The sequence below is a fragment of the Phascolarctos cinereus genome, unplaced genomic scaffold (assembly GCF_003287225.1).
Source record: "Phascolarctos cinereus isolate Bilbo 61053 unplaced genomic scaffold, phaCin_HiC Scaffold_726;HRSCAF=1367, whole genome shotgun sequence".
NCBI classification, from domain to species: domain Eukaryota; kingdom Metazoa; phylum Chordata; class Mammalia; order Diprotodontia; family Phascolarctidae; genus Phascolarctos; species Phascolarctos cinereus.
In genome coordinates, this window is record NW_027556098.1 from 219,388,648 (window position 1) to 219,414,554 (window position 25,907).

Sequence of the window (25,907 nt, forward strand, 5' to 3'; positions counted from 1 at the left end):
CATATGATTGTGATAAAATAGTATTGTTTTATAAGAAATGATAAGCAGACCACATGTCAAAATAAGTCAAAATAGGTATACAATTTAGATATAAAGGCTGATACTGTAAGAAAATTGGGAGAGCGAGGAATAGTTTACCTGTCAGATATGAGAACAGAAGAATTTACAAACAAACAAGAGATAGAGAACATTATGAAATGCAAAATGGATAATTTTGAATACATTAAATTGTAAAGTTTTTGCACAAACAAAGCCAATGCAAACAAGATTAGCAGGAAAGCAAAAAACTGGGAAAGAATTTTTATAACCAGTATCTCTCATAAGTGCCTCATTTCTAAAATATATAGAGAATTAAGTCAAATTTATAAGAATATGTCATTCCCCAATTGATAAATGGGCAAAGCATATGAACAGGCAGTTTTCAGATGAAGAAATTAAAGCTATCTATAGGGCATACGAAAAAACACTCTAAATCACTATTGAGTAGCAAAATGCAAATCAAAACAACTCTGAGGTACCACATCACACCTATCAGATTGGCTAACATGACAAAACATGAAAATGATAAATGTTGGAGAAGATGTGGGAAAATTGGGAGACTAATGCACTGTTGGTAGAGTTGTGAACTGATCCAACCATTCTGGAGAGCAATATGGAACTATGCCCAAAGGGCTATAAAAATGTGCACACCCTTTGACACAGCAATACCACTTCTAAGGCTGTATCCCAAAAAGATCACAAAAATGGAAAAAGGACCCACATGTACAAAAATATTCATAGCAGCTCTTTTTGTGGTGGCAAAGAATTGGAAGTCGAAAGGATGCCCATCAATTGGGGAATGACTGAACAAGCTCTGGTGTGTGAATATAATGGAATACTATTGTGCTATAAGAAATGATGACCAAGTGGACTTCAGAAAAACCTGGAAAGACCTGTATGGACTGATGCTGAGTGAAGCAAGTAGAACCAGGAGAACACTGTACACAGTAATAGCCACATTGTTCAATGACCAACTCTGATAGACTTAACTCTTCCCAGCAATGCAAAGATCTAAGACAACTCCAAAAGTCTCATGATGAAAAATGCTATCCACATCCAAAGAAAGAACTATGGACTTTGAATGCAGATCAAAGCATACTTATTTGCTCTTTTTTTTCTTTTTCTTCTGTTTTGTTTTTTCTTTCTTGTGGTTCCTCTTGTTGGTTCTAAGTCTTCTTTAAAATATGACTAATGTGAAAATATGTTTAATAGGAATGTATACGTAGAGCCTATATCAGATTGCACACCATCTTGAGGAGGGAGGTGGAGAGGAGGGGGAGAAAATTTAAAACTCAAAAGATTATGCAAGCGAATGCTGAAAATTTAAAATAAATTCATTTTTTTTAAAATGGAGGATGAATGAAGTGAACAGAATAAAGAGATCATTGTACATATGAAAAAAAAGAAATGACAAGCAGGATACTAACAGAAAAATCTTCAAAGACTTAGAGGAACTGAAGCAAAGTGAAATGAGCAGAACCAGGAGAATGCTGTACACAGTAACAGCAATATTTTGCAATGATCAAGTGTGAATGACTTAGCTATTCTCAGCAACACAATGATCCAAAACTATTCCAAATGACTTATGATGAAAAATGCTATCTACCTCCAGAGAAAGAATTAATGGAGTCTGAATGCAGATTGAAGCATACTTTTTTACTTCCTTTATCATTCTTGGTTTTTTTGGTCTGTGTTTTCCTTTGCTACATGGCTAATATGGAAATGTTTCACATAACTGCACATGTATTATCTATATCAAATTGTTTGTCTTCTCAAGGAGGGGGAATGAAAAGGAGTGAGGGAAATGGATAAATAAAAATAATCATAATCATAATTTTCAAAGAATTATCTAAGAAAATTATTCCTATAAGAATACCAGTTAAAATAAATCTAAGCGCCCATTAAAAAGTTTAGCCTCACTTATATTTTTAATTGTAAGAAATAAATTTATTTTTAAAAGAAAAAAGTTAATTATCAATGCACAGATAATTACAGAGAACAAGGGAAATAGTGACTGAAGAAAAAAAGAAATCAAATAAAGTTCAATGGAAGGAAAATAAAACCATGATCTCTGTGATAACTGCATTAATAAACTTAATAAAAGAACTAAATAAACTTCTGAACAGAGTAAATACCTGAACCTAGGCCTTTTCCCCCGACGGGCTACCCAGCTGGGTTCTAAGCTAAACAGAGAAAATTATTCTGGAGGAATCAAATGTGTACTCAAGCCAACATGTCAGTAATTTTCTTTACATTATGAGATTAGTATTAACCTAAACTATGTAGCATTAACTGGCCACTGATACCAATAATTTTAATCATATTAAGATTCATATAAAACTATCAGACTCTGCTCACAGCTACTATGTAAAATAAAAAAATATAAACAGTAGTGATCACAAGATTATAAAAAGAAAGACATAATGCAGATTTATACGAAGCTACAAATGAGACACCCAATAAAATTTTTAAAAATACTGTTCCATTTATAAACAGCTGCACAACCAATCAATAAGCATTTGCTAGGTTATAAAAAAAATTTATATTTAAATATTTTTTTAAAAGAGTTAAAAACACTCAAGCAAAAAGAAATTAAGTAAAAGGCTTCTTATATTAATGCCTAAAAGCTCAGTTCTGCCAAAAATTAGTTTCAAAGGAGCTAAGAACCTCTTGTCTCCATTATTACGTTCTTGTGAGATGAAATGACTTTTCTAATAGCCTCACACCTTTCTCAACATTAGTTTTGGGCCATATGCCACCCACTTGGTTAATTATGCTCTAACAAAGACATTTATGGGTAAAATTTTTTTCTATTTTACAAAAAATGGGCAGCATGATTTCATGTTCCTGGCTAATTCTAAAATCATTTTATCTCTTTGGAGTTTAGTTTCCTTTTCTGTAAAATGAGAGAGGGTTAGTTCTATCATCTCCGAGGCTTTCTGCCCAGCAACACGAAGAATGACAATAAATAATAGTAACTGACATTTATAGATTTCTGTATCATTTGCTCTTCACAATAGCCTAATGACTGCAAGTAATAATTATCCCCAGAAAAGTTAAATAAATTATCCATGGTCACATAGCTAGTAAATGTTAGAGATGGTATTCAAACTCAAGACTCTGTGACTTTAAGACTAGCCCCCTTCCCAACACATACCACACTTCCTCTAAAAGCCAACAATTCTATGATCCTAAGTGGAAAAGGCTGTAAAATAAAGATGATTAGATAAAATCTTTCCAAATTTAAGTAAGCAAGTTACCAATATACTAAAATTAATTACTATGATTAAGTTTACTTATTTTATTATCAGTAGTTGCTAATTTCTGAAAAGATGGGCCAACTAAAGAATGATTTTTAACTAGGGTGCATATGTAATTCATGGGGCTAAACCTTCTAAATAATTTGATATACCTACAAATTTTGGCATCATAAGAATAAGTTCAGGTTTACAACTTTTCAAAACGTTTCCCTTGGTTTATTGAATATAACCTGTTTAACAAACTAAAAAGCTTTCAAAATATTTGTATGCATATTCTTATAATTACTGAAGTATATGTTGATTATATTAAAATCTTAATGGGGAGGGTGATTAAATGAGATAAAACACTAAAGTTCATTCCTACAAGAGAAAGTTATACACAAACTCAGAATTTCAGTCGGATAGGACCTTAGAGGCCAGCTAGTCTAAGCAGTACCTGAAAAAGACTCTCCCAAAGAACAACTGACTAGAGGACATCCTGCATTTGCTTGAAGAACTCAAATGAGAGGGAAACACCTGCCTCCTGAGAAGCTCTGTGACAGATCTACTTGTCAGGAAGCTTTTTCTTATTACAGATTTAAATCTGTCTCTCTACAATTTCCACCTGTTACTCCTAGTTCTGAGCTCTGGAGTCAAGGGAAACAAGACTAACTACTCTTCCATATAATAGCACTTCAAGTATTTAAAGACAATTATCAATTCTCCCCACCCCCAAATTCTTAATGTATTTCACTGCATGCAAAATCATGACAAATTCTACACCAATTTTATTTGCAAAAAAGTGGGGTGCGACCATTATGTAAAGCTTTTTAAGAAACTATGCCGGTCTTACAACATAAACACTTCATTAATTTATCAAAACTTGCCTGTTTTAGCACCCCTAAACACATGTCTAGAAAGGTTTGTGTTTTTTCACTTGTCTTTTAGTTTCTGCCAGTTTCACACCAACTTTTCACTCACTGAAAATTGTCTTTGCATAGCTGTTTCCATTCTGCTCAACAAACACAATCACTTTCAGCTTGAAGCCCACAGAATAGTCTTTATATTTACCCATAATCAAAAAGAAATGCTTCAAATGTTAATGTATCATTAGCAGATGAACTGTACAGGTTAGCTAGCGGGACGATGCAAGTCTTGCCGTATCACATGACTTACTCAACGGTAGCTTCACCTGCCTACCTAACTCCCCTTGTGCCTATGGCTCTTCATTGAGTTGAGTGACAATACGGTCAGTACTGCAGCACTCTAAACAAACCACCCAAGTCAAGTCAGTTTTTGGAAATATACTGATAATGTAGTACACTGTGAATTCTAGGGCTGAGAATTCTAGGCTGCCAGCTGGCAACGAGCGAGAAATAAATGCGTATTCATATGCCACTGATGAATACACTGATGTTTACCTTCTAAACAGCACGACAAATAAAATTATACCATGTGTCAATTATGTGATGAAAGATTATAAACCAATTTTTAGACTGAAAAAAAAAACCAAAAACAGGATGCAATGATCATGCTGTGGTGACAATTATGCATTGAAACATGGTCTCTCTTTTAACCATTATTCATATGGAATGATCTCAAGACCCTTCACCATGCTGGTTACCCTTCTATGTACACTTTTGAGCTTATCAATGTCCTTCCTAAAATGTGTTGCCCAGAACTTCTTCACTAATACTAAAACATAATACTGCAAATACTCTCTAACCAGGGCAAAGTAGTTAGACTATCATTTTCTTACACATAGAAGCATGTCTCTATTATGAGACATCACTTTAGCATCTTTGGTGGCTATATTATACTGCTCGCTCATGAATTTAAAATCTATGAAAACTCCCCAGATATTTTTCATATAACCTGTTGTCTAACTGTGAAATTTACCTTTAAACTCATTAAATTTCACCTTACTAAATTTAGTACAGTTTCTAGAGTATAAAGATTACTTTGAATCCCCAATCTGTCATCTTTCATGCTGACTATCCCTCCCAGCTTTGTATCATCTGTAAACTTGATCTGTGCCTTTAACATTTTTATCAGTGATTTATAGAAGCAGCCCAGGGACAACCATAAATCACTGAGATCTACCACTACAAGCCTCCTTCCAAGTTGACAAGAAACTATTAATGATTATGCTAGCCATTAAACCAGTTCCAAAACTATCTAACTATACTATTATCTCCCTCAATCTTTTCCATAAGAAAAGCACAAGATACTTTGTCAAATGCCTTACTAAGATCTAGATAAATTTTATCTAAAATATTTTCCTAATCTACTTGCCAGGTAATGCTGTTAAAAAATACAATGAGGATGGTATGGCTTGTTTTCAATAAAGTCAATGATATGGCTGTGTTCTCTACTACTTTTTGATAATTTTACTAGGAATTAAATTCAAGTTCATTGGTGTATAAAATATGCTAACTTCATCGTCTTCCCTTTTCTTTTGAAAATCAGGACATTTATCCAACCAATCCTGTTTGTCTCTCCCATTTTTCCATGATCTTTCAAAGTTCAAAGAGATCAGCAAGGCATTTATGCATCAGTATGCACAAATGTAGATGATCTGGTCTAGGTAACAAACTCAACATGGGTAACTTGGAATTCTCTAATTTCTTATTCGGAGGTGTCAATTCCCTATTAATCACTTTTATTCTATCATTTTCAGTCTAAAGATCACTTTCCTTTGAAGAAAAAATAAAAATACAGCAAGAATTGGGCAGCTCTGCTTGCTTTTTGTCATCACTTATCATCCGATCCACTCTGAGCAGCAGTTCTTTATACCTTCTTCAAGTTTCATCTTTTCCCCAAAAACAGCTTATAAAAACTCTGTTAGTTATCCTTGGCTTTCCTTGAAACTTCAGATCATTCTGAAATTTAGCATTCCTGCCACTATTATTGTAGGCCTATATAACGCTTTTGTACTCATCTTTCATTGGCTGCCCTGGATGACATCTTCTGTATGTGTTGTTTTGTTTCTTTTAAACTTTCTAGGAGCAGCTAGGTGACGCAGTGGACAGAGTTCCAGCCTTGGAGTCAGAAGGACCTCAGTTCAAATCTGCCTTCACACACTTGACACTAGCTGTGTGACCCCGGTCAAGTCACTTAACCCCAACTGCCTCACCAAAAAGCAAAAAAAAAAAACCTTTCTAAATTGTTGCTATATTCCCTGTGTATCTATCTACATTGGTCTCTTCAGAAAACTCCCCTTTTGCCACTTCATCAGAATTTGCTCTGTATTAAGAAATTCATTCTTAAAGACTTGCAATCATTTTCTTGGGCTGACTTCCCCGATAAAATTTAAGTCATAATATTCCACTTGCTCTTTCTCCTAAAACTTTTCAGGTTCCTCTTCTGTCCCAAGACCCAGACTGCATGTCTATTTACTCTCACTTTTCCTATTTTGATCATAAATTCTAAGATAGAGTGGTCAACTGCACCCAAAATTTCTTTCATTTCCATTCCAGATATCAAATGCTCCATACTGGCAAGCAACAGATACAGAACAGTTCTCTTCATTGGTTCCCCCATCTTGCAAGGGATAAAATTCTCATTAGGATAGGTTAAGAAAGTATTAGCTGCTCTGTTTTCAGCTGATCATTCATATTTTTTTTTATTGATAATTAATTAGGCTAAAATTTGCAGGATATGTCATTTAAGACTGCAGATTGAGTTCCACTGCCTTTTGGAATATATTATTTGAGTTCCACTGCCTTTTGGAATATATTATTCCATTCCCTTCTCTTATTTCTTCTAACTGCAAGATGATACTATGTTGCTCAAACCTCATTTCTTTTATATTTGAAAGTCTCCTGGAGGCTTGCAAAATTTGTTTTCATTGGAACTCTTAACTTAATTACTATATGTCTTGAAGTTTGTAATCTATGGATTTGTCATTTGATGATTCTATTAACCATAATCAGAAATTCTGGAAAAGTTTCTTTTATTTCTTGTACTGTGGTATGTAGATTCCTTGATAGGTCACATTCTTCTGGAAGATGATGCCATGACTTGCAAGTGAATTGGATTTAAGTGAGAGAGGACTGTGAAAAGTCACCAGCCTCACTTTCTCCTCCAGAGCTGGCCAGATATAGATCATGATGATTCTTCTGGGGCAGCTATGATCCTGAAATAATCTCTGTTTATTCCAACTTCAAGGTCAGTTTCTGTGATTTCTATAGAATTCATGTATTTTTCAGTATTGTTGCCATTTGTTTGTCATCTGCCAGATTTTCTTCTATTTCAGTACTTTTGTGTTCTAAATCTGTGAATCTCTCACTTCTTTAGAGAAATTCTTCATCATTAATTCACTTTTTCCTAGTCCACTAAGTTTCTTAATTTTGCACTGAGCATTCACTTTTCAACATTTAGAACTCTAATTTCTGACTTGATGAACTGATGCTGAATGAACTGAACAGAACCACTGTACACAGTAACAGCAACACTGTGAGATGACTGATCTTGATAGACTTGGCTCTTCTCAGCAACGCAATGATCTAAGTCAATTCCAAAGACTCATGATGGAAAATATGCTCCACATCCAGAGAAAGAACTAGGGAATCTGAATGCAAATCAAGCATGCTATTTTATCTTTTTTTGTTTTTGTTTCTTCTTCCTTGTCGGTTTTCCCCTTTTGTTCTGATTCTTCTTTCACAACATGACTAATGTGGAAATATGTTTAATATGATTGTACATGTATAGCTTATATCAGATTGTGTGGCATCTTGTGGAAGGGAAGACAAAGAGAAAAAATTTAGAACTCAAAATCTTATAAAAGTGAATGTTAAAACTAAAAATAAATAGATTTAATTTAAAAAAAGAAATTAAAAAAGAACTCTAATTTCTGACCTAAATTTGTTTCTAATTTATTACTTGATCAGTTTGATGTTTTTGGTAATTTTATTTTTTTTTTCAATCAGCAAAAACCCACCTTCCCATTCTCCTGTTCTGACCTCCCACCTTCAATTTAGAATTAAAAAAAAGAAATACAACTCCAGGTACAAACACATATCATCTACAAATTTCCACATTGGCCATGCCAAAAAAAAAAAAAGTGTCTCAATACTACACTGAATCCTTCACCTTCTTATCAGGCCATGGGTAGCATGCTTCATCATCAGTACAATCCTCTGGAATTACGGTTGGTTGTCACATTGATCAAAGTTCCTAAGTCTTTTAAAGTTGTTTCTCTTTACCATATTGTTGTCATTGTATAAACTGTTCTCATTTCACTCTCCATCAGTTCATACAAGCATTCTCTGGTTTCTATGAAACTTCATCACTTCTTATAGCAAAATAGTGTTCAATCATATTTATAAACCATGACTTGTTCATCCATTCCACAATTTATAGGAACCCCCTCAGGTTCCCATTCTTTGACACCTCAAAAATACCTATAAAAATTTGTGTACATTCTTGAGAGTTTGTTTTGCTTAGAACTAGTACCTCCTTTGATCTCATGGATATCACTGAGACTTCATGGGATAAGACCTATCACTGAACTATGTTTCTAGACATGTATGCCTTTAGATGTCAAAGAATGTCTAACCTGCCACTCTGATGGTCATTTGGGCATTCTGCGCCGTTTCTGGCCAAGGAAGATTTCCAGCAAATGACTGGATATTTGCACTCCCCTCCAGCATTCCTATATCATGTCTCTGTTCCAGGCTTGTTATCTGCTTCCCCACCTCTTCATCTACTTCTCCTTTCTGTCCAGGTGCCCTGAAGTATATTCAAATAACACTATCATTTCTATTTCTGCTTTCACTGATTTCAACCAAACACTCTTTATGAAGCTTACCCACTACAATTCCCAGATTTCCTTATATGAGTATATCTTCCTACAATATGATAGTCATCTACCCACACTTTTACCTATTCTGTTCCTTTTGATAAGGTGTAACCTTCTAAAGACATACTACAATCATCTCATTAAATCTCAGTGATGCCATAGTGATCAAATTTGTGTCTCCATATTATGATTTCTATTACATCTTGATTGTTACCTATACTTTGGTCACTTATATATAGATCTCTTAAGGCTATGTGTTTTATTCCACATTCCTTTCTTAGACTTTTGTTTCCTATATACTTCTGGGCATCTTATTCTATTATTCTCTCTACACTGCAGGTATTCTGTACAATATCCAGCTCAGTAGATATACATAGGAAGTTTCCTTCTGATCCCCCACTCCCCACCTTTCCTTTTTTGTTTAAAGCCTTTTTGATTAGATTTGCACAGCTCTACTCAAGTATATTCTTACCAGTCCTTGTTATGTGCACTTCTTCCCTGGCCAGGACCTTTCATACCTATACTTTAAGCAATGGTACAGAAATTGAAAGCTCATTCTTCGATGTCTTCTTAAATAGCTGTTCACTTAACAAATCTTCCTCTTTCTTTCGTCTCTTCACTTAGTAAGCAGTAGTAATGAAAACATCACCTATTCCCAGAACATCTTCAGTTTCTTGTCCAAAATTTAAGAATGACTTATGCTAATGAACTGTGGGTTCCTTCACGCAGTACCATTTTGCCCATATGAGCAACCAGAAAATGGTAGTAGCCATCAGGTCATGAGAATTTCTCCTAGAAAGACAGCAAATTTCTATACTGTTGTTAACTATTAATTGACCTGATATATCTCATGCTTCTCAGCAGTCAGTCATTAATTACCACTAATTTCTTCTTCTTCTGACCTTCAGGGTAAGATCTCTCACTCATAGTACCTGTGGACCAAAATTAACATTCCTCGGAGTACAAATGACCACTTCATCCTCAGGGTGTCTAATTCTCTTCTCTTAAACAAGGGCCTAATATTTGATTCTTAACTCAAAGTATTCAGTGGCTCTTAATTCCCTTTCCTTTGTGACATTCTTCCAGCTTCCAACCTCTGACACAGGTCAAGAGTCCACTTCTGCCTATTTAGAAACTTTTATTTTCTTTTAATATTAAAGCCCTTCTTCCATTTTTTAAAGCAATTTTTCATTTACTCAAATAATCTGGAGGGTAGAGAAGAGTTTCTCACATCTTTTATCTTGTCTTCAATGAGAGAGACCAACATTCAGTATAAGCATAGTCACTTGACTATGGTGAAAATATGAACACTGCACACACACTCAATGCAGGTCACTGCAAAATTCTTCATGCTCTCCATACTTGCAGAAAGTGAAAGACTCAGTTTTTGTGTTCCTTGCTAATAGCTCCTCCTGACAAACTGCTTGGGATATCTTCAAATCCAGAACTATTACTGCTCCCAAGTACTTTGAACCTTAATATCTTGAAAGCAAAGCCTAATTTTCTTTCTTCCTCTCCTTAGCTTCTTACCTTGTTTTAACACATCATCTTACAAATTATCTTCCTTCAACTCCTTCAAGTCTTTTGTGACACAGTGGAAAGAAGACTGGCACTGTAGTCAGAAGATGTGGGTTCAGCTTCTACCTCCGCAACTTACTCCTATGTGACCTTGGGCAAGTCAACCTTTCCAGACCTAAGTTTTCTTATAACATAACTTGTTCATCCACTGCACGCAAAATAAGGTGGTTAGACTTGAAAGGTTCTGAAGTCTCTTCCAGTTCTAAGTCTAAGTTTCTATGGTGCTTCTCCTCCAAATTCTCAAGGAGTTCTAAATTTATCCTCCCTAAATTCAATCTATACCTTTCTTCATAGTTCCAAAGCCCTCCAACATCACTTTAACAATTCCTCTTCTCTTTCTTATTCTTCATTTCAAGTCCTTTCCCCACAATCTTCTCCCCCAGAATCTGGAAGTAAAAATACATACATGGGAAACAAACGTATTTCTAATTTTAAATGTTTAGTATGAATACAGAGCTTAAGAGAACAAGAGTTCATGAAGTCATAAATAAGAAATGACAGTTCTTTTTTTGCACATTTAGTCAAGCTTATAATCAATTTTTTTAAATGAAAAGATATGATTTTGTTATATTTATAATGACATCATTCTACTCTGATGTTACAACTCACCAGAGCTAAGATCTTTGTAGTTTTGCTGATTTGTCAAAACCTGGGTAAGAACAGATCGCATTGCTCCTCCCATTTTAGTCAAATCTTCCAGAAAGGAAATTTGAGGTCCCAATAACTGAAGGACTTTGTGAAGGTCTTTTTCTGATGGTGCATCAACTGCTGAAAAACAATAAAGAAGTTTAGAATATTTTTATAACAGGTTGTATGATGCATTTTTAAAACTTATTGCTTTTCTGCACAAAGTCAAATAAAAGAGACCTAGTTACAGGATTAGACATAGTAGCATTTACTATTCCCCTGAACACCAAAGAAGGGAACTGAAAGTATCAATATGACATTGTTTTTAAAAGAAAGAAGGTAGATTTCTCCAGAAAGAGGAACAACCCAATGATGAAATTTGTTACTCACCTCCTGTTGGAGGTAATACACTCAAGGTAGAGTTCTTATTTCTATCTCTATTGTTTATAATAGCAACCTAGCTTTAGGTGGTGCTTTAAGGTTTACAAAGTACTTTACAAATATTATTTTATTCACACAATAACCCCTGGAGGAAGGTGCTATTATTATCCCCATTTTACAGATGAGAAAACTGAGGCAGACAGAAGTTAATTGACTTATCAAGGGTCATACAGCTATTAAGTGTCTGAGGCTTGATTTGAACCCAGGAAGACTCCTGACTCCAGGTCCACTGCTCTATCCACCGTACCACTTAACACCTAATATTTCTACTGACTGCAGAATAAAAAGTTACCAAGAATCCCGAAACTAGAAGTCAGAATGGTCATTCTGAGGGCAGGGGAGTTAACGATGTAAAAGAATATAGAAGCCATTTTTTGAGGGAAACTAAGGACCAGAATTAATGAGGAAAACATTACCTTTAAAGCAAAAAAAGATGACAGTTACCTAAATGTTAGTCCTCAAACTACCACTGAGGCAAATAGCAAATTTTTCATGTCTACAAAACTATAACCAAAAAGGTTTTGAATGCCTAAATGCCTAAAATCTGTTCTTCCTGTCTACAAACCTCCCTCCAATTCCTTACTCCTCCCTCTTCAACTCTTGATTTTGGTCCCTTAAAGTACAGAGGACTCCTTAGTTGAAGTTAACAAGGGCAAAGCAATCTGATGTAGAAAATTTTAATATTTTATAAGTCAGTCAGTCAATAAGTATTTACTAGGCATCTGTTTGGGGATATAAAGAAAAGCAAAAGATAGTCCTTGCCTTGAAGGAGCTCATAACCTAATGGGGGATAAAATAAACAAAATTTTTTTAAATAAACATTTATTAAGTACCTACCATGTGTCAGGCATCATGCTAAGCACTGGCGTTACAAAGAAAGTCACAAGGCAGTCCCTCCCCTCTAAGAGCTCACAATCTAATGAGGGAGACAACACATAAAAAGAACCAAATAGGTGGGAGGATAGGGAGAGTTTACCCAGCATGGGGGCATGATGGAGTCCTACAGCCAGGGTGGAAAATGATCTGAGGAAGTATGAGTTTTTGAGTTGATTTCATCTTACAGAATGATGAATTTTTAGAAATGAAGAAGCCCAGGAAAACATTTGAATAGAAAAGGATGAGGAGCATCCCCTTCTTAAACAGCGGAGAATCAAGGAGGAGCTCTCAAATGTCTACCTCCCACACTCTCCAACTAGGGGTAAGAATGGCATTGTAGTGCAGCGGCTGCTGAGGAGGTGAGGGTTTACAGGTTGATCTCATCCTTCAGAAAGATGAGTTTCTGGAGATGATGATGTCTAGGAAAGCAGCCAGGTGGGAAAGGCTGATAAGGACTGTCTGAGTACCATCCATAAAGAATGGAAGATCTGGGAGAAGCTCTCCAACGTCCATCCTCCACCCTTTTCAATCAGAGAGAGAAAAAGGACTGGAGAAGGGAGCAACTATGTAGAAACAATTATATTCAAGATAAAGAGGAAATAATAAATTGAGGGAAGATACTAAAATTAAGTGAGATTGGAAAAGGCTTCCTATAAAAGGTAAGATTTTAGCTGGGACTTGAAGGAAGCCAGGAGGTGTAGATAAAGAGCATTCCAAGTCTGAGTCAGGACAGCCAGTGAAAATGCCAAAAGCTAAGAGATGGAGTGTTTTCTTTGAAAAACAGCAAAGAGGGCAGAGTCACTACAGTACAGAGTAGGATTTAAACTGTAAAAAGGAAGGGGTGGGGGGAAGAAGCTATAAAGAAATTTGAATTGAGAAATTCTGATTTAGAAAAGAGCCATGACACAGGGTGAATTGAAGATGAAGGGATAATATCTAAAAAATAAAACCAAAGGGTGAGAGAGGAATACACTGGGAGAAGGAGAAAGGAGGAGGTAGAATGGGGCAAATTATCTCACATAAAACAGACAAGAAAAAGCTTTTACAGTGGAGGAGAAGCGGGGAAAGGTGAGAGGGAACGAGTGAATCTTACTCTCATCGGATTTGGCTTAAGGAGGGAATAACATACACACTCAATTGAGTATGGAAATCTATGTTACCCTACAGGAAAATACAGGGGAACGGGATAAGAGGAGACAGAAGGGAGGACAGACTGAGGGAGGGGGTAGTCAGAAGTAAACACTTCTGAGGAGACACAGGGTCAAAAGAGAGAATAGAATAAGGGGTGGAAAGGAGGACGGGAAACACAGTTTTTCACAAGACTACTATAAAAGTGTCTTGTACAATTACACATGTATAATCTGTATCGAGTTGTTTGCCTTCTCAATGAGGATGGGTGGGGAGGAAGGAAGGGAGAGAATTTGGAACCCAAAGCTTTAAAAACAGATATTGGGGCAGCTAGGTTGGCGAAGTGGATAGGGCATCGGCCCTGGAGTCAGGAGGGCCTGAGTTCAAATCTGGCCTCAAGACACATGATAACTCAACTAGCTGTGCGACCCTGGGCAAGTCACTTAACCTTGATTGCCTTGCCCCCAAAAAAAATACATAAGTAAAAATAAAAATAAATGTTAAAAATTGTTTTTACATGTAACTGGGAAATAAGATATACAGGCAATAGGGTATAGAAATCTATCTTACCCTACAGGAAAATAGAAGGGGAAAAGAATGGAGGGGGGGGTGACAGAAGGAAAGGCAGATTAGGGGAAGGGGTATTCAGAATGCACACCGTTTTGGGGTGGGGGAGGGGTGAGATGGGGAGAAAATCTGGAACTCAAAATCTTGTGGAAATGAATGTTGAAAACTAAAAATAAAATCTAATTGGGGGGAGGGGGAGAAAAGAGCCATGAGAGAAATAGCTTTAGCAAGTGTCCAGGAAAGAAAGAAAGCAATTTAGGAAAACTCTAGGCCAAATCTAGAGAATATTAAGAATTTAGGTGGCTACAAGAATATCTGTGGCTTCAAAAGTGAGATCCAAAAAGAGAGGAGTTTACTGAAATACTTCCACTGATGAACTATGAGTAGAAAGAATTAAAGACAAACTAAGAAACAGAAATGAAGACAAGCACTAGAAGCGTGATTATGTCAACCTTGATTTTACTTCTAGTGTATAAGTACACTCAGAAATCGGTCTGGCTTTGCCTTTAACTAGCTCTGTGACTTAGGGTCTCTGGGTATCGATTTTCTTATTTGTAAAATGAAAATGTTGAACTACGGGACAGTCAGGAATAGTCTAGTGGACTGAGTGCTGGACTTGGGAGAGTTTGAAAGACTAAAGTTCTTAGTCCTACATGAAAAACTTAATAGCTTTGTAATTCTGAGCAAATCACTTATACTCTGTGCCTCATGCTCCTCATCTATGAAGTTAAGGGATCAAGTTTGATGGCCTCGTTAACCCTTTTAGCTCTAAAATCTATTATGCTAGGACAGTGTGCTAAAATCATGCACAACCACTCCTTCAAAGTCTCCTTTGCTCTGTCTTCATCCAGGTCACACCCACTCACCACAGGCATCCCACAGAGCTCTGTCCTTGGTCCTCTTCTCCCTGTATACTAATTCACTTGATGAGCTCATCAGCTTCCATGAATTTAATTATCAGCTCTATGCAGATGACTTTCAAATATACTTATTCACACCTAATCTCTCTGCTGAACTCCAGTCTAGCAGTTCCAATTGCCTTTTAGATATCTCAAAGAGGATGTCCAGTAGATATCTTAAACTCAATAGGCCCAAAACTGAACTCATAACCTTTCCTCTTCAAATCCTCCCCTCTCCCAAATGTCCCTATTACTGTCTGAGAACAGTACTATCCTTCTAGGCAGCCAGGCTTGAAACCTAACTGTCATCCTAAACCCCTCACTATCTTGCCCATCAATATTCAATTGACAAGGCCTGTCAATTTTATCTTTGTTAACATCACTTGAATATACTTTTTCCTCTCCTCTGATACTGCCATCACCCTGGTGAACTCATCCCCTCATTAATGTACTACTGAAAGAGCCTGCTAATTGGTCTGCTTGCCACAAATCTCTCCCCATCAAAATGATTTACCAAAAGTCCAACCATATCACCTCCAACTATGCCACTCAAAAAACTCTAGTGATTCCCTATAACCTAACAAGATCAAATATAAAATTCTCTCTTTGACCTTCAAAGCCCTTCATAGCTTAACTCCACACAAATGTGCCCTACTTTCCAGTCTTCTTAAACCTTACACCACCACCACTGCTCTTCAATCCAGTGACACTGGCCTCTTTGCTGTTCCCCAACTCCGTCTCCTTCCTCAGACATTTTCACTGGCCATTAGTCATTCTTGGAATACTCTCCCTCTACCTTCTGGCTTCCCTGGCTTCCTTTAAGTGTCACCTCAAATCCCATCTTCTATAGGAAGCCTTTCTCAACCCCTCTTAATTTTAGTGCCTTCCCTCTGTTGTTTTATTTCCTATTTACCCTGTATATAGTTAGTTTATTCACAGTTGTTTACATGTTGTCTCCCCTACTAGACTGTGAACTCACCAAAGGTAAAGACTATCTTTTGCCCTTCTTTTTTATCCCCAGAGCTTAGCACAATACCTGGCACATGGTAGGTACTTAATAAATGTTTAGTAACTGATTGGTATCAAATGGGCTTTATATATTTAAATTATAAGTGCTAAACAAACAAGAATGCTATACTGAAGAAGTACTACAGACTTAGAAGGGGCAAAGGTCATGACACCAATGGGTTCATCCATGGGAGATGGATGAACCCCTTTGTTTCTCTTAGGTAATTTTCTATGGCCATCCTCTAACTAAGGAAAAGGAGCCTTCTGTTTCAGATATGCCACAAGACAGCATTTTCTTATAGTCTGGCTCTTTTTAATAATTGCTTATGGTTATCACAGAGAACAATTAACCATAATAATCTCATGTTGAATGTACTCATAGAAAACTGTGAAGTTAAGATAAACTGTTTTCTGGTTGAAGCTCTTCTATTAAGAATTTTCCACAAAGGTTTCTCTTTACCAAAGTGTAAACTTCTGGAAAGCATTAGGCTAGCTTGTGAATGATAATAAGGTAAGGAAATGTATGTTTTTAAAATCACATTGACTAATGGGGAAGGGCGTAATCAGAAGCAAACACTTTTGAGGAGGGACAGGGTCAAAGGAAAGAAGAGAATAAACAGGGGGCAGAAGAGGATGGAAGGAAATATAATTAGCCTTTCACAACATAACTATTGTGGAAGTGTTTTGCATGACTACACGTGTGTAACCTATATGGAACTGCTTGCCTTCTCAATGAGGGTGAATGAGGAAGGAGGAAGGGAAAGAATTTGGAATTCAAAGTTTTAAAAACCAATGTTAAAAACTGTTTTTACATGTAATTGGGAAATAAGATACACAGGCAATGAGGTACAGAAATCTATCTTACCCTAGAGGAAAATAGAAAGGGAAAGGGATAAGAGAAAGGTGGGGGATGATAGAAGGGAGGGCAGATTGGGGTAACAGCTAATCAGAATGCAGGGTGGGGGGAGAGGAGAGATGGGGAGAAAATTGGAAACTCAAAATCTTGCAGAAATGAATATTGAAAACCATATTAATTAATAAAATTTCATTTTAACTTTGAAGAAATTAAGCCTAGGTCACCATGGTATGACATGAAATTTGGAAAATATGAAAAATAAAGTTTTAATATTCTATTTGTCTAACCAAAGCAGAATGGCATAGTAGATAGAAAGCTGGACTCAGACCCAGGAAAACCTGGGTTCAAATTCTCACTTCTGACATGTATTGGCTATATGACCCTGTTAGACAAGTCACTTAATCTCTCAGCGCTCTACAGGCAACTCTAAATTGAAGAGAAGGTACCAACTTGCATAGTATCAAGAGTTTCCTCACCTAGGAGTTCACTATACCAATGAAATCACAGGTCTAGTCCTAATCCCTACCACATGTTGATGATTTTTCCAATCACAAGAGCAATTCTCAAAGACCATCTACTAAATTACAAAGGGGTTATGATCTGTCATATGATGTGTCAGTGGAGGAAGTATCCATACAAATAAAATTACAGATCCTTGAAGTTTATTGTACATGCAAAATGGAGACTATCTATCATTTGTACACAACACCCAGACAGTAAAGTATAGTGGAAAGAATGCTGGGCTTGAAAGCAAGAAGCCTGTGGGTACTGAACTAGGCTCTTACACTTGCTAGCTATGGGAACATGGGCAAGACACTTCACCTTTCTTCAGAAGCCTCAGCTTCTTCATCTGGAAGACAGAACTAGTGTTTGTATTACCTACATCACAGGGTCACTGTGAAGAGAATACTGTACAAAACAAAGCATTATATACGTATGTAAGGGCTTTTATAACTATACTATCAGCTATTTAGTCTGGCAGAAAAATATAGAAACCTTGCTTGAAAAGAAAGGAAGGGGGATTATTTGCATCATTTAAATTGGAGAAATAGACAAGTGAACTCATTTGTTCATAGATAAAATTAGCAGTTCAGTTTTTCAGAACTTAAATCTTTTTTTAAAAAAAGTTATATGATCCATTCTATTTATGAACTGGAAGATAGATAAAAAAATTAAGAACACTGTTAAATTAAATTTTAGGATGATCTGATTTTTATGAAATAAAGTTCACACAAAAGTCAAGTAGTAATTATGGCAAACCACATTATTTTAAACATGCTAATTTCATTAGAAAATAGAATTAAGTATAGTTATTATAAAGTCTTTACTAACCTAACGTTACACATTTAAAAGATACAACACATCTGCTTCCTCTAACAGCACTTCAAAATATTGATGACATGAGACATGCAATAATTTTAATCATTTAGCTATATAGTGCCTTCTTTAAAATTTCATCTGATTAAGACATTTAGAATATATTGTCAGTTAACTAAAGCCAACCATTTAACATATTCTTTTTTAAACAACTGTCTATTTTTGTTATAAAAATAAAAGAACAAATATACTTGGAACTTTCTCTTATATAATAATAATACTTTATAATAACAGACTCCATTAAATGATTCAAATATGAAACATGCACCACAAGTAGCCACAAAAAGAGACAAATGCTTATACAAGCCAATAGAGGGAAACCCAAAGATTAATGGAACAAGTTTTTCAGAAGAATATTATCCTAAAAACCCAAAGACTTCTGTAAGTCATTAATCCTAGTCTGTCACAAATTCATCATGTGATCATAAGTCACTTTAATCTCATAAACTGAAGCTGATTTACCTGAGTGATCTTCAGCAACTTACTTAAACTCTCTAGATGTTTCCTCACCTATAAAATGAAAGAATTGGGCTAAATGTTCTTTACAGTACCTTCTTCTCTAAGAGACCAAATAAGCTTACTCATATTTATTTTTCATTAAGTCCCCACTAAGAGAAGATGCCAAATTGTTTGTGTCTACTACACAATGAAATCAATTTTCAGTAGGGAATCCTCCTCATTACTCTATAGTCATATTTTATGAACTCTTTCTAAAAAACTATTCATGCTTTACTCATACTGAAAAAAGAACTTAATCATTATTGCTACATCTTAGAACCTTTAAAAACATCCTTATCATTGTACTGATTTAAACATACCTGGTTCATTATAGCCTTCTCTTAAGTACTGAATAAGACAAAAAATAAACCGTGGAAGAACAAATTCAGACATCATCAGTAAGTCTTTGGGGACACAAGGAATATTTGAACTTGATTTAATTTGATGTCTTTTGCAAAACCTGTAAGAGAAAAAAAAAGAAATAAGAGCATTAGTAGTCAGCTTCAATTTTCCAAGTATGCAATATTTCTATTAACAAGATTTAGAAGTTTCTGGAGAATATAAAAGCAGGGTAGAAAAAACATCCTTGTGATTTTTTTAAGATAATCAAGAATTTAAAAAAACAGTTTCATTTGTTCTTTTAATCAAAAATGTTACAGGGAACTTTTTTTTCAAATCTACATAGTTTTATCATTCCTACAATGTTTGCTAATGTTACAAATTTATTCAATTTATATGATTAAACCTGTTCCTACAACCAACACACAGACACACACACACACACAGAGTGTTTCAAAAGTCTTAGTACAGGTTTTAAGCAATTAAATCCCACTCCCAACCCCCACCAAAAAGCACAAAGACATTTGGGATACCTGATACATGATCAGGAGATGGTAAAATATGCCTCAAACACGTGTACCAAGCTGTCATGACTAAGATGTAATTAACCCAGTGGCAAATGTTTTTGGCCTCAGATATTACTAGCTGTGACACTAGGGAAGTCACTTAACCCTGTTTGCCTCAGTTTCCTCATCTGTAAAATGAGCTGGAGAAAGAAATAGCAAACTACTCCAGTATCTCTGCCAAGAAAATTCCAAATGGATTCATGAAGAGTCAGACACAACTGAAAAATGACTAAGCAACAACAAAATGCTTTCTTACTGAAAAACGCCATCCTGAATTATCTGTCCTGAACCCTTAGTCCCATCAGAATCAGGGTACACACATTAATAGGCCTCTACCTCTTTCAAATCTTTCTGGCTGCAACTAATTTCCAACTTTAACTGCAAATTCAAGGTCACTCACACACAGGAGAAAATACTGGTACTAGCATATCTACTATATTAGTTTGGTCTACCCATAAATACTGAATCTTCCTCCATTTTTTTTTCCTTTCACAGGATCAGTAATTTAGAGCTGGAAGAGACCTCGGATTTCATCTTGTCCCCCTTCATTTTACAGAAGAAGAAACTGAATTTAACTTTTCTTCCTCATCCCATTTTACAAATGAGGAAACTGAGGTCCTATGTGCCCCAAAAATCAAAGCAGGAAAGCTGTCCCCAATTAGCAGCTTGTCGTTTGATTGAATTTCAACAATGTATACTTCTGTGATCATAAGACCACAGAGAGTAATCATAAAACACCTTAGAGAGCATATAGTACATCAATCTCATTTCCAGTTTGGATCAGGAAACTGAGGCCCAGAGAAGAAAACAGACTTGCTCAGGGTCACATAAGCTAGAATTATAAAATCACAGAATTTCAGAGTTGGAAGAGACCTCCCTCAAATTCAAAAATGAATCCTTTCTACAACATACATACAAGTCATCATCCTATGCTTGAAGACTTCCAATAAGAAGGAAAAGAGTCTCTTCCAAAGCAACCTATTACACTTTTGAAGAGTTCTAATTTTTAAGAAACTTTCCCTTATATCAAGCCTAAATATGCCTCCCTGCAACTTCCACCCCTCCAGGGTTATTTAATTTCTGTAAAAATTATTTTACAAGTCATGTTATACTAACTACTATATGTCTTCATAGGGTAATTCCAAGATGCTGAATACATTTAATTGTTATTTCAAATGGTGTTTTTTATCACTGGTTTTATTATTTGTATTGATAATACACTGAAATGCTACTGCTTTTGTGGATTATATTTCTTATCTTAACATCCACCCATCCTGGACATCTTGGCATCTGCCTGTAATTGACCTTCCTGACCAAGCCTCCATAACTACTATATTCAACCAGTTTTGATATATTCCTAGGGCTGAGCTGTCTGCACTGGAGAGGTGCAAACTCATCTAACCAGATCATGATTTACAATTAATGATCCATGATATCTGTTCTGCCATCTGGGTTGATTTGTTGCTGTCCTTTGTTCTTGAAGAGGACCAAAATGACATCAATATGTTAGAGTCAAGTTATAATTTGTCCAACTGTGGTTCATCAAACCAATACAAGCCCAGAATGCTCTATCACAGATTGGGCACAAATAGTTCATGTGAACATTTTGGGGTAGATTCTCCAAATTTGTGCATCTCACGTTTCTTTTGAGCTACTTCAATTCTGCTTTGCTCATAAGGCACATCACAGCACCTTCTCTGATGAGGGTACACCCTACTGGACAATCCTGTGCTAGTGTCTCCCATGTCACAAAATCAATTCCAAAGTTCTTCAGACAGACCTTGAGAGTGTTCTTGTATGGCTTTTTCTGACCACCATGTGAGCACCTGCCTTGAGTTCTCCATAAAAGTCTTTTTGGCAAGCGCACATTTCTCCCCATCTGCATATCCCCACCCTTTCCACTTCTGGAAACAGTAATCAAATCAATATTACCATTGCTTCTGGAGAGGGTATGATTGTAATATGGCTCCACTCACCATCCCCTGACTTACTAGACTAAAAACTCTATTCCCTGGCCACTGACTTATATGTGTTGTCTCCCCGTTAACAATGAGGGCAGGAATTGCCTTTACTTTTGTATTTGTACCCCCAGGACCTAGTACAGTGCTTGACAATGGTAACTAGATGCTTAATAAATGGATTTTTTTAGAAGCATAGTTTATAAAACTGAATAAAAATTAAAATGCATATAGAAGAACAAAAGGTTCAAAAATATCCTGGCAAATATTTTCTGACAAAGGGAAGGGAAATAGCATTTATTAAGCACCTACAATGTGCCAGGCATTCTGCTAAATGCTTTTAAAAATATTATCTCATTTGATCCTCACAACAACCCTGTGACGAGGTAGGTGCTGCTATTAGCAACAAAAAAAAAAGGTTAAATAAAGTGGGGCATGGATACTTTGTGATCTGGGTATAAAAGCAATAATCATCAAAATCCTTTCACCAGATAATATAGACGAGTGAAACAGATATAATGAAATAGACTATCACAAACTAGGACCAGATCCCACAATAATGTAGTGCTAAATAAATCTAGAAACACAAAATACTGGGTAAGGTATTCATTATTTGACATGAATTCTCAGGAAAACTATAGTTTGGCAAAAAATAAGTATCAGCATGTCACGTCATAACAGCAAAATAAAATAAAAATGCATCGACAATCTAAAACATCCCATTTAAAAATAAAACAAGAAAATGCTTCATCTTTCATAAAATGTAGACAAGGAATAAATTATTAATGTCATAACTTAGAAAAAATAAGAGATAAATATATTAATTTTATTATATAAAAAGCTTTTGCATAATAAAAAGCAATATCTTCCGAATCGGAAAAAGGAACTAAGCCTCAAACTTTTTTTTGGCAAGCCTAAAATACATGCAAAACTAACAAAAATTTATAAAAATTAAGATCCATTCTCCAATAAGTGAGTGGTCAAATGGCACAAAGAAGGTGTTTTTAAAAGAAACACAAAGTAACAACTACAAAGAACATGCTTAAAATATCTAATAATCAGAAAAATGAAAATTAAAACTGTGAAATTCTACCAGAATTCATCATATTGTCTAAGATAACAATAAAAGATGACTGGAACTACTATGGTAAAGTAAGTTTTATACTATTAACAAAGTTATGAATGAGTCTGACCTTTTTGGAAAACAATATGGAATTATACAATAAGGGTCATGCAAATGGACATAGACTTTAACTCAATGATCCCACTACTATAACTATAACCCAAAGAGGTTATTAATAATGGCCAAAAAAACCTCTACATATACAAAAATATTCCTAGGAGCCCTTTAGTAACAAACGAGAAAAAAAAATAACCTAGAACCAAACTAGGTTTGTTACCATTAACTGAGGAATGGCTGAACAGATTATGGTATATAAATAAAAAAATGGAATATTATTGAGCCATAGAAAACATCAAGTATGAAAAACTCTCCCCCAAAGGGAATATTTATATAAAATATTGCACTAAAAAGAAAGTAAAACCAAAAGAATATACACTTGATCACAATCAAACAGTAGACAACAAAATAATATTAAATATTCAAGAAGAGATCAAAAAAGACGAGGAAAACAAGAGTGATGTGCATACTATTTAATTAATGTTGATCATATACAATTTTGGAGTTACATACAGGTTTGGAGTTAACAATTATTAAATAATTTTATAGAAACAATCAATTTCTTTTGTTTTGATTTGTCGTTTTTCTTATACTGTTATTCATAAAGCTGAATACCTATAGTGGTCAATGAAAATTAAAATTATATTAAAAAAAAAAAAGCTAGAGAACAGTCCCTCACCCTAGGTTCAGGTGCACTTCTGTGTTCCTTAATACTAACTGGTACCATTTTCTCAAACTACCAGACTCTCTGAATTTCTGACTCCTGCTTGACTTCTGAAAACTGTTTGTTCAAACCTGCCCAGGTGAGCCCAAGAGTGTGAAGATTCTTAGCCTGTTCTTGTCCACAAACATTTTCACTTCCTGATTCCCTGACCTCTGCCTGGTACGAAATGTTATAAGTGTTAGCGCATTCTTAGTCCCTAGGCCCATCTCTGTCCATTTAAAACTATTGCCTCACCCTCTCCTTCCTTTAAGGAAAAAAAGGTTGTTATTTTTATTTTCAAGTAATTTGTTAAGGGTTTTTTAACCTTAATTTTGTCCCTACCACTGCCCCTGCATATCCCTGAGCAATTTTTTTTAAATCTCTCAATACATAGCGACACAGTCCAGTAAAACAAATTCACATATTACTAGCTGTGTGGGAAAATGTATGTATCTTTCTACATTTTATGTTCACATCTGTCAGAAGTTGAGTGGCATGTTTCATCATCATGCTTTTGGACTCATAGCTTATCATTTTATCAGAGTTCTAAAGTCTCATTTTTCTATGTAATATTATCACTGTAGAAATTGTTCTCCTAGTTCTGCTTACTTCATTCCATCAGCTCATAGAGGTCTTCCCAATTTCCTCTGAAATTGTTCATTTCATCATTTTTTATGGGACACTATCATTCTATTTTGTGTAGCCATTCTGCAACAGAATCACACTCCTTTAGTTTCCAAGTTTTAAGTACAATGAAAAGAGTTGCTATAAATATTTTAAACAAGCCATTATGCGAAAATTCTTGATTGCTACCCAACCAGTCCTTCACAGCTACTATCCATTCCCCCAGAATGGCAATTAACCTTTATTAACAAAATACAACTCCACTGAAATAGTCACACTTGTTATTATCCACCATTAGGATAAGTTAGAAAGGAACATTCTCATTGTGTAAAAAGGATAACCAAATTTCTAAAAGAAGTTTCTAAAATTCCTCTCTAATCTTTTACTTTTATCAATCACACCTTAATCTAAACCCAGCATTAACCACAGACCTAATTAAAAATGCTTCCAGTTTACTCTGAATCCTCATCTTGGTACTGGATTTCTCCCAGTCTTATTCATAGCCCCAAAATTTTAGGACAGCTTAGCATCAAAAGGCCTTGCAACTTCCCACAGGTATGATCCACACACAAGCAGCTAAGTAGAAGAGTGCATAATGTGCTAAGTTTGAATCCTACCTTACTTGAATCCAGACACTAGCTGTGTTACCTTAGATAAGTCAGCTAGCTCCTTTGTCTCAATCCCCACATCTGTAAAATGAGTATAATAATTGTAACTACCTCACACTACTACAGCAAGCATCAAATGTAATAACACAAGTAAACCTTAAAGCACTACATAAATGCTATTATTATTCAATAACTTCCATTCATTAAATTTTAACTTATAAGACAAGAATAGCCAAACTATTTGCCATTTTAGTTTCCATCTGTCAAATAATTCAAAGGCTCTCTTTCTAACTCTCCCTGTTCTCTCCACAACAGCTAAGTTTGAAAGAGATAACCATGTAACAGGTTTCTATATTCCAGCATGCCAGTGTTCTTATAATTATTTTACCCAAGTAAGAAGGCAGTTAATATTCTACACTCTAAGTAATCTATTTCCTTCCAAAAGGTATTTCCAGCTGTTGTTAAATTATGTTTTTATGTCTTTGAATCTGAGATGCAAAAAACTATGGATTGATTCTCTGCTGCTTGTGCTAATTTTGGCCCAACACCATCAAGAAAACACACATGTTCCATCAGCCAACACCACACCATCCATACATGGAACCACTGGTTATAGCAAATGGACAAGTTGTGAATGCTATGGATAAGTTCACTTACCTTGGCAGTATACTTTCTAGGGATGTATACACTGATAATGAGATTAATACACACACTGCCAGAGCCAGCTCAGTATCTGGTAGGCTCCAAAAAAAAGTGTGGGAAAGAAAAGTTATTAAACTAACTACCAAACTGAAAGTCTACAGAGTCCTTATCAGAGAAGGTACTGTGCTCCATGAGCAAAGTAGAATTGAAGTAGTTCAAAAAGCAGCTAGGTGGCACAGTGGACAGAACACCAGCCCTGGAGGCAGGTGGATCTCAGTTCAAATTTGGCCTCACACACTTGACACTTACTAGCTGTGTGACTCTGGGCAAGTCACTTAACGCCAATTGCCT

At 35.6% G+C, this 25,907-nt stretch overlaps 1 protein-coding gene across 1 annotated transcript in view; it reads right to left on the reverse strand.

Annotated features, from left to right (window-relative positions):
* UBR3 (ubiquitin protein ligase E3 component n-recognin 3) overlaps positions 1 to 25,907 on the reverse strand; it is a 303,032-nt gene that overhangs the window by 246,091 nt on the left and 31,034 nt on the right. The window contains 2 exon segments of the mRNA XM_078146977.1: positions 11,269 to 11,427; positions 19,257 to 19,396. Coding sequence (XP_078003103.1) covers positions 11,269 to 11,427; positions 19,257 to 19,396 — 299 coding nt within the window.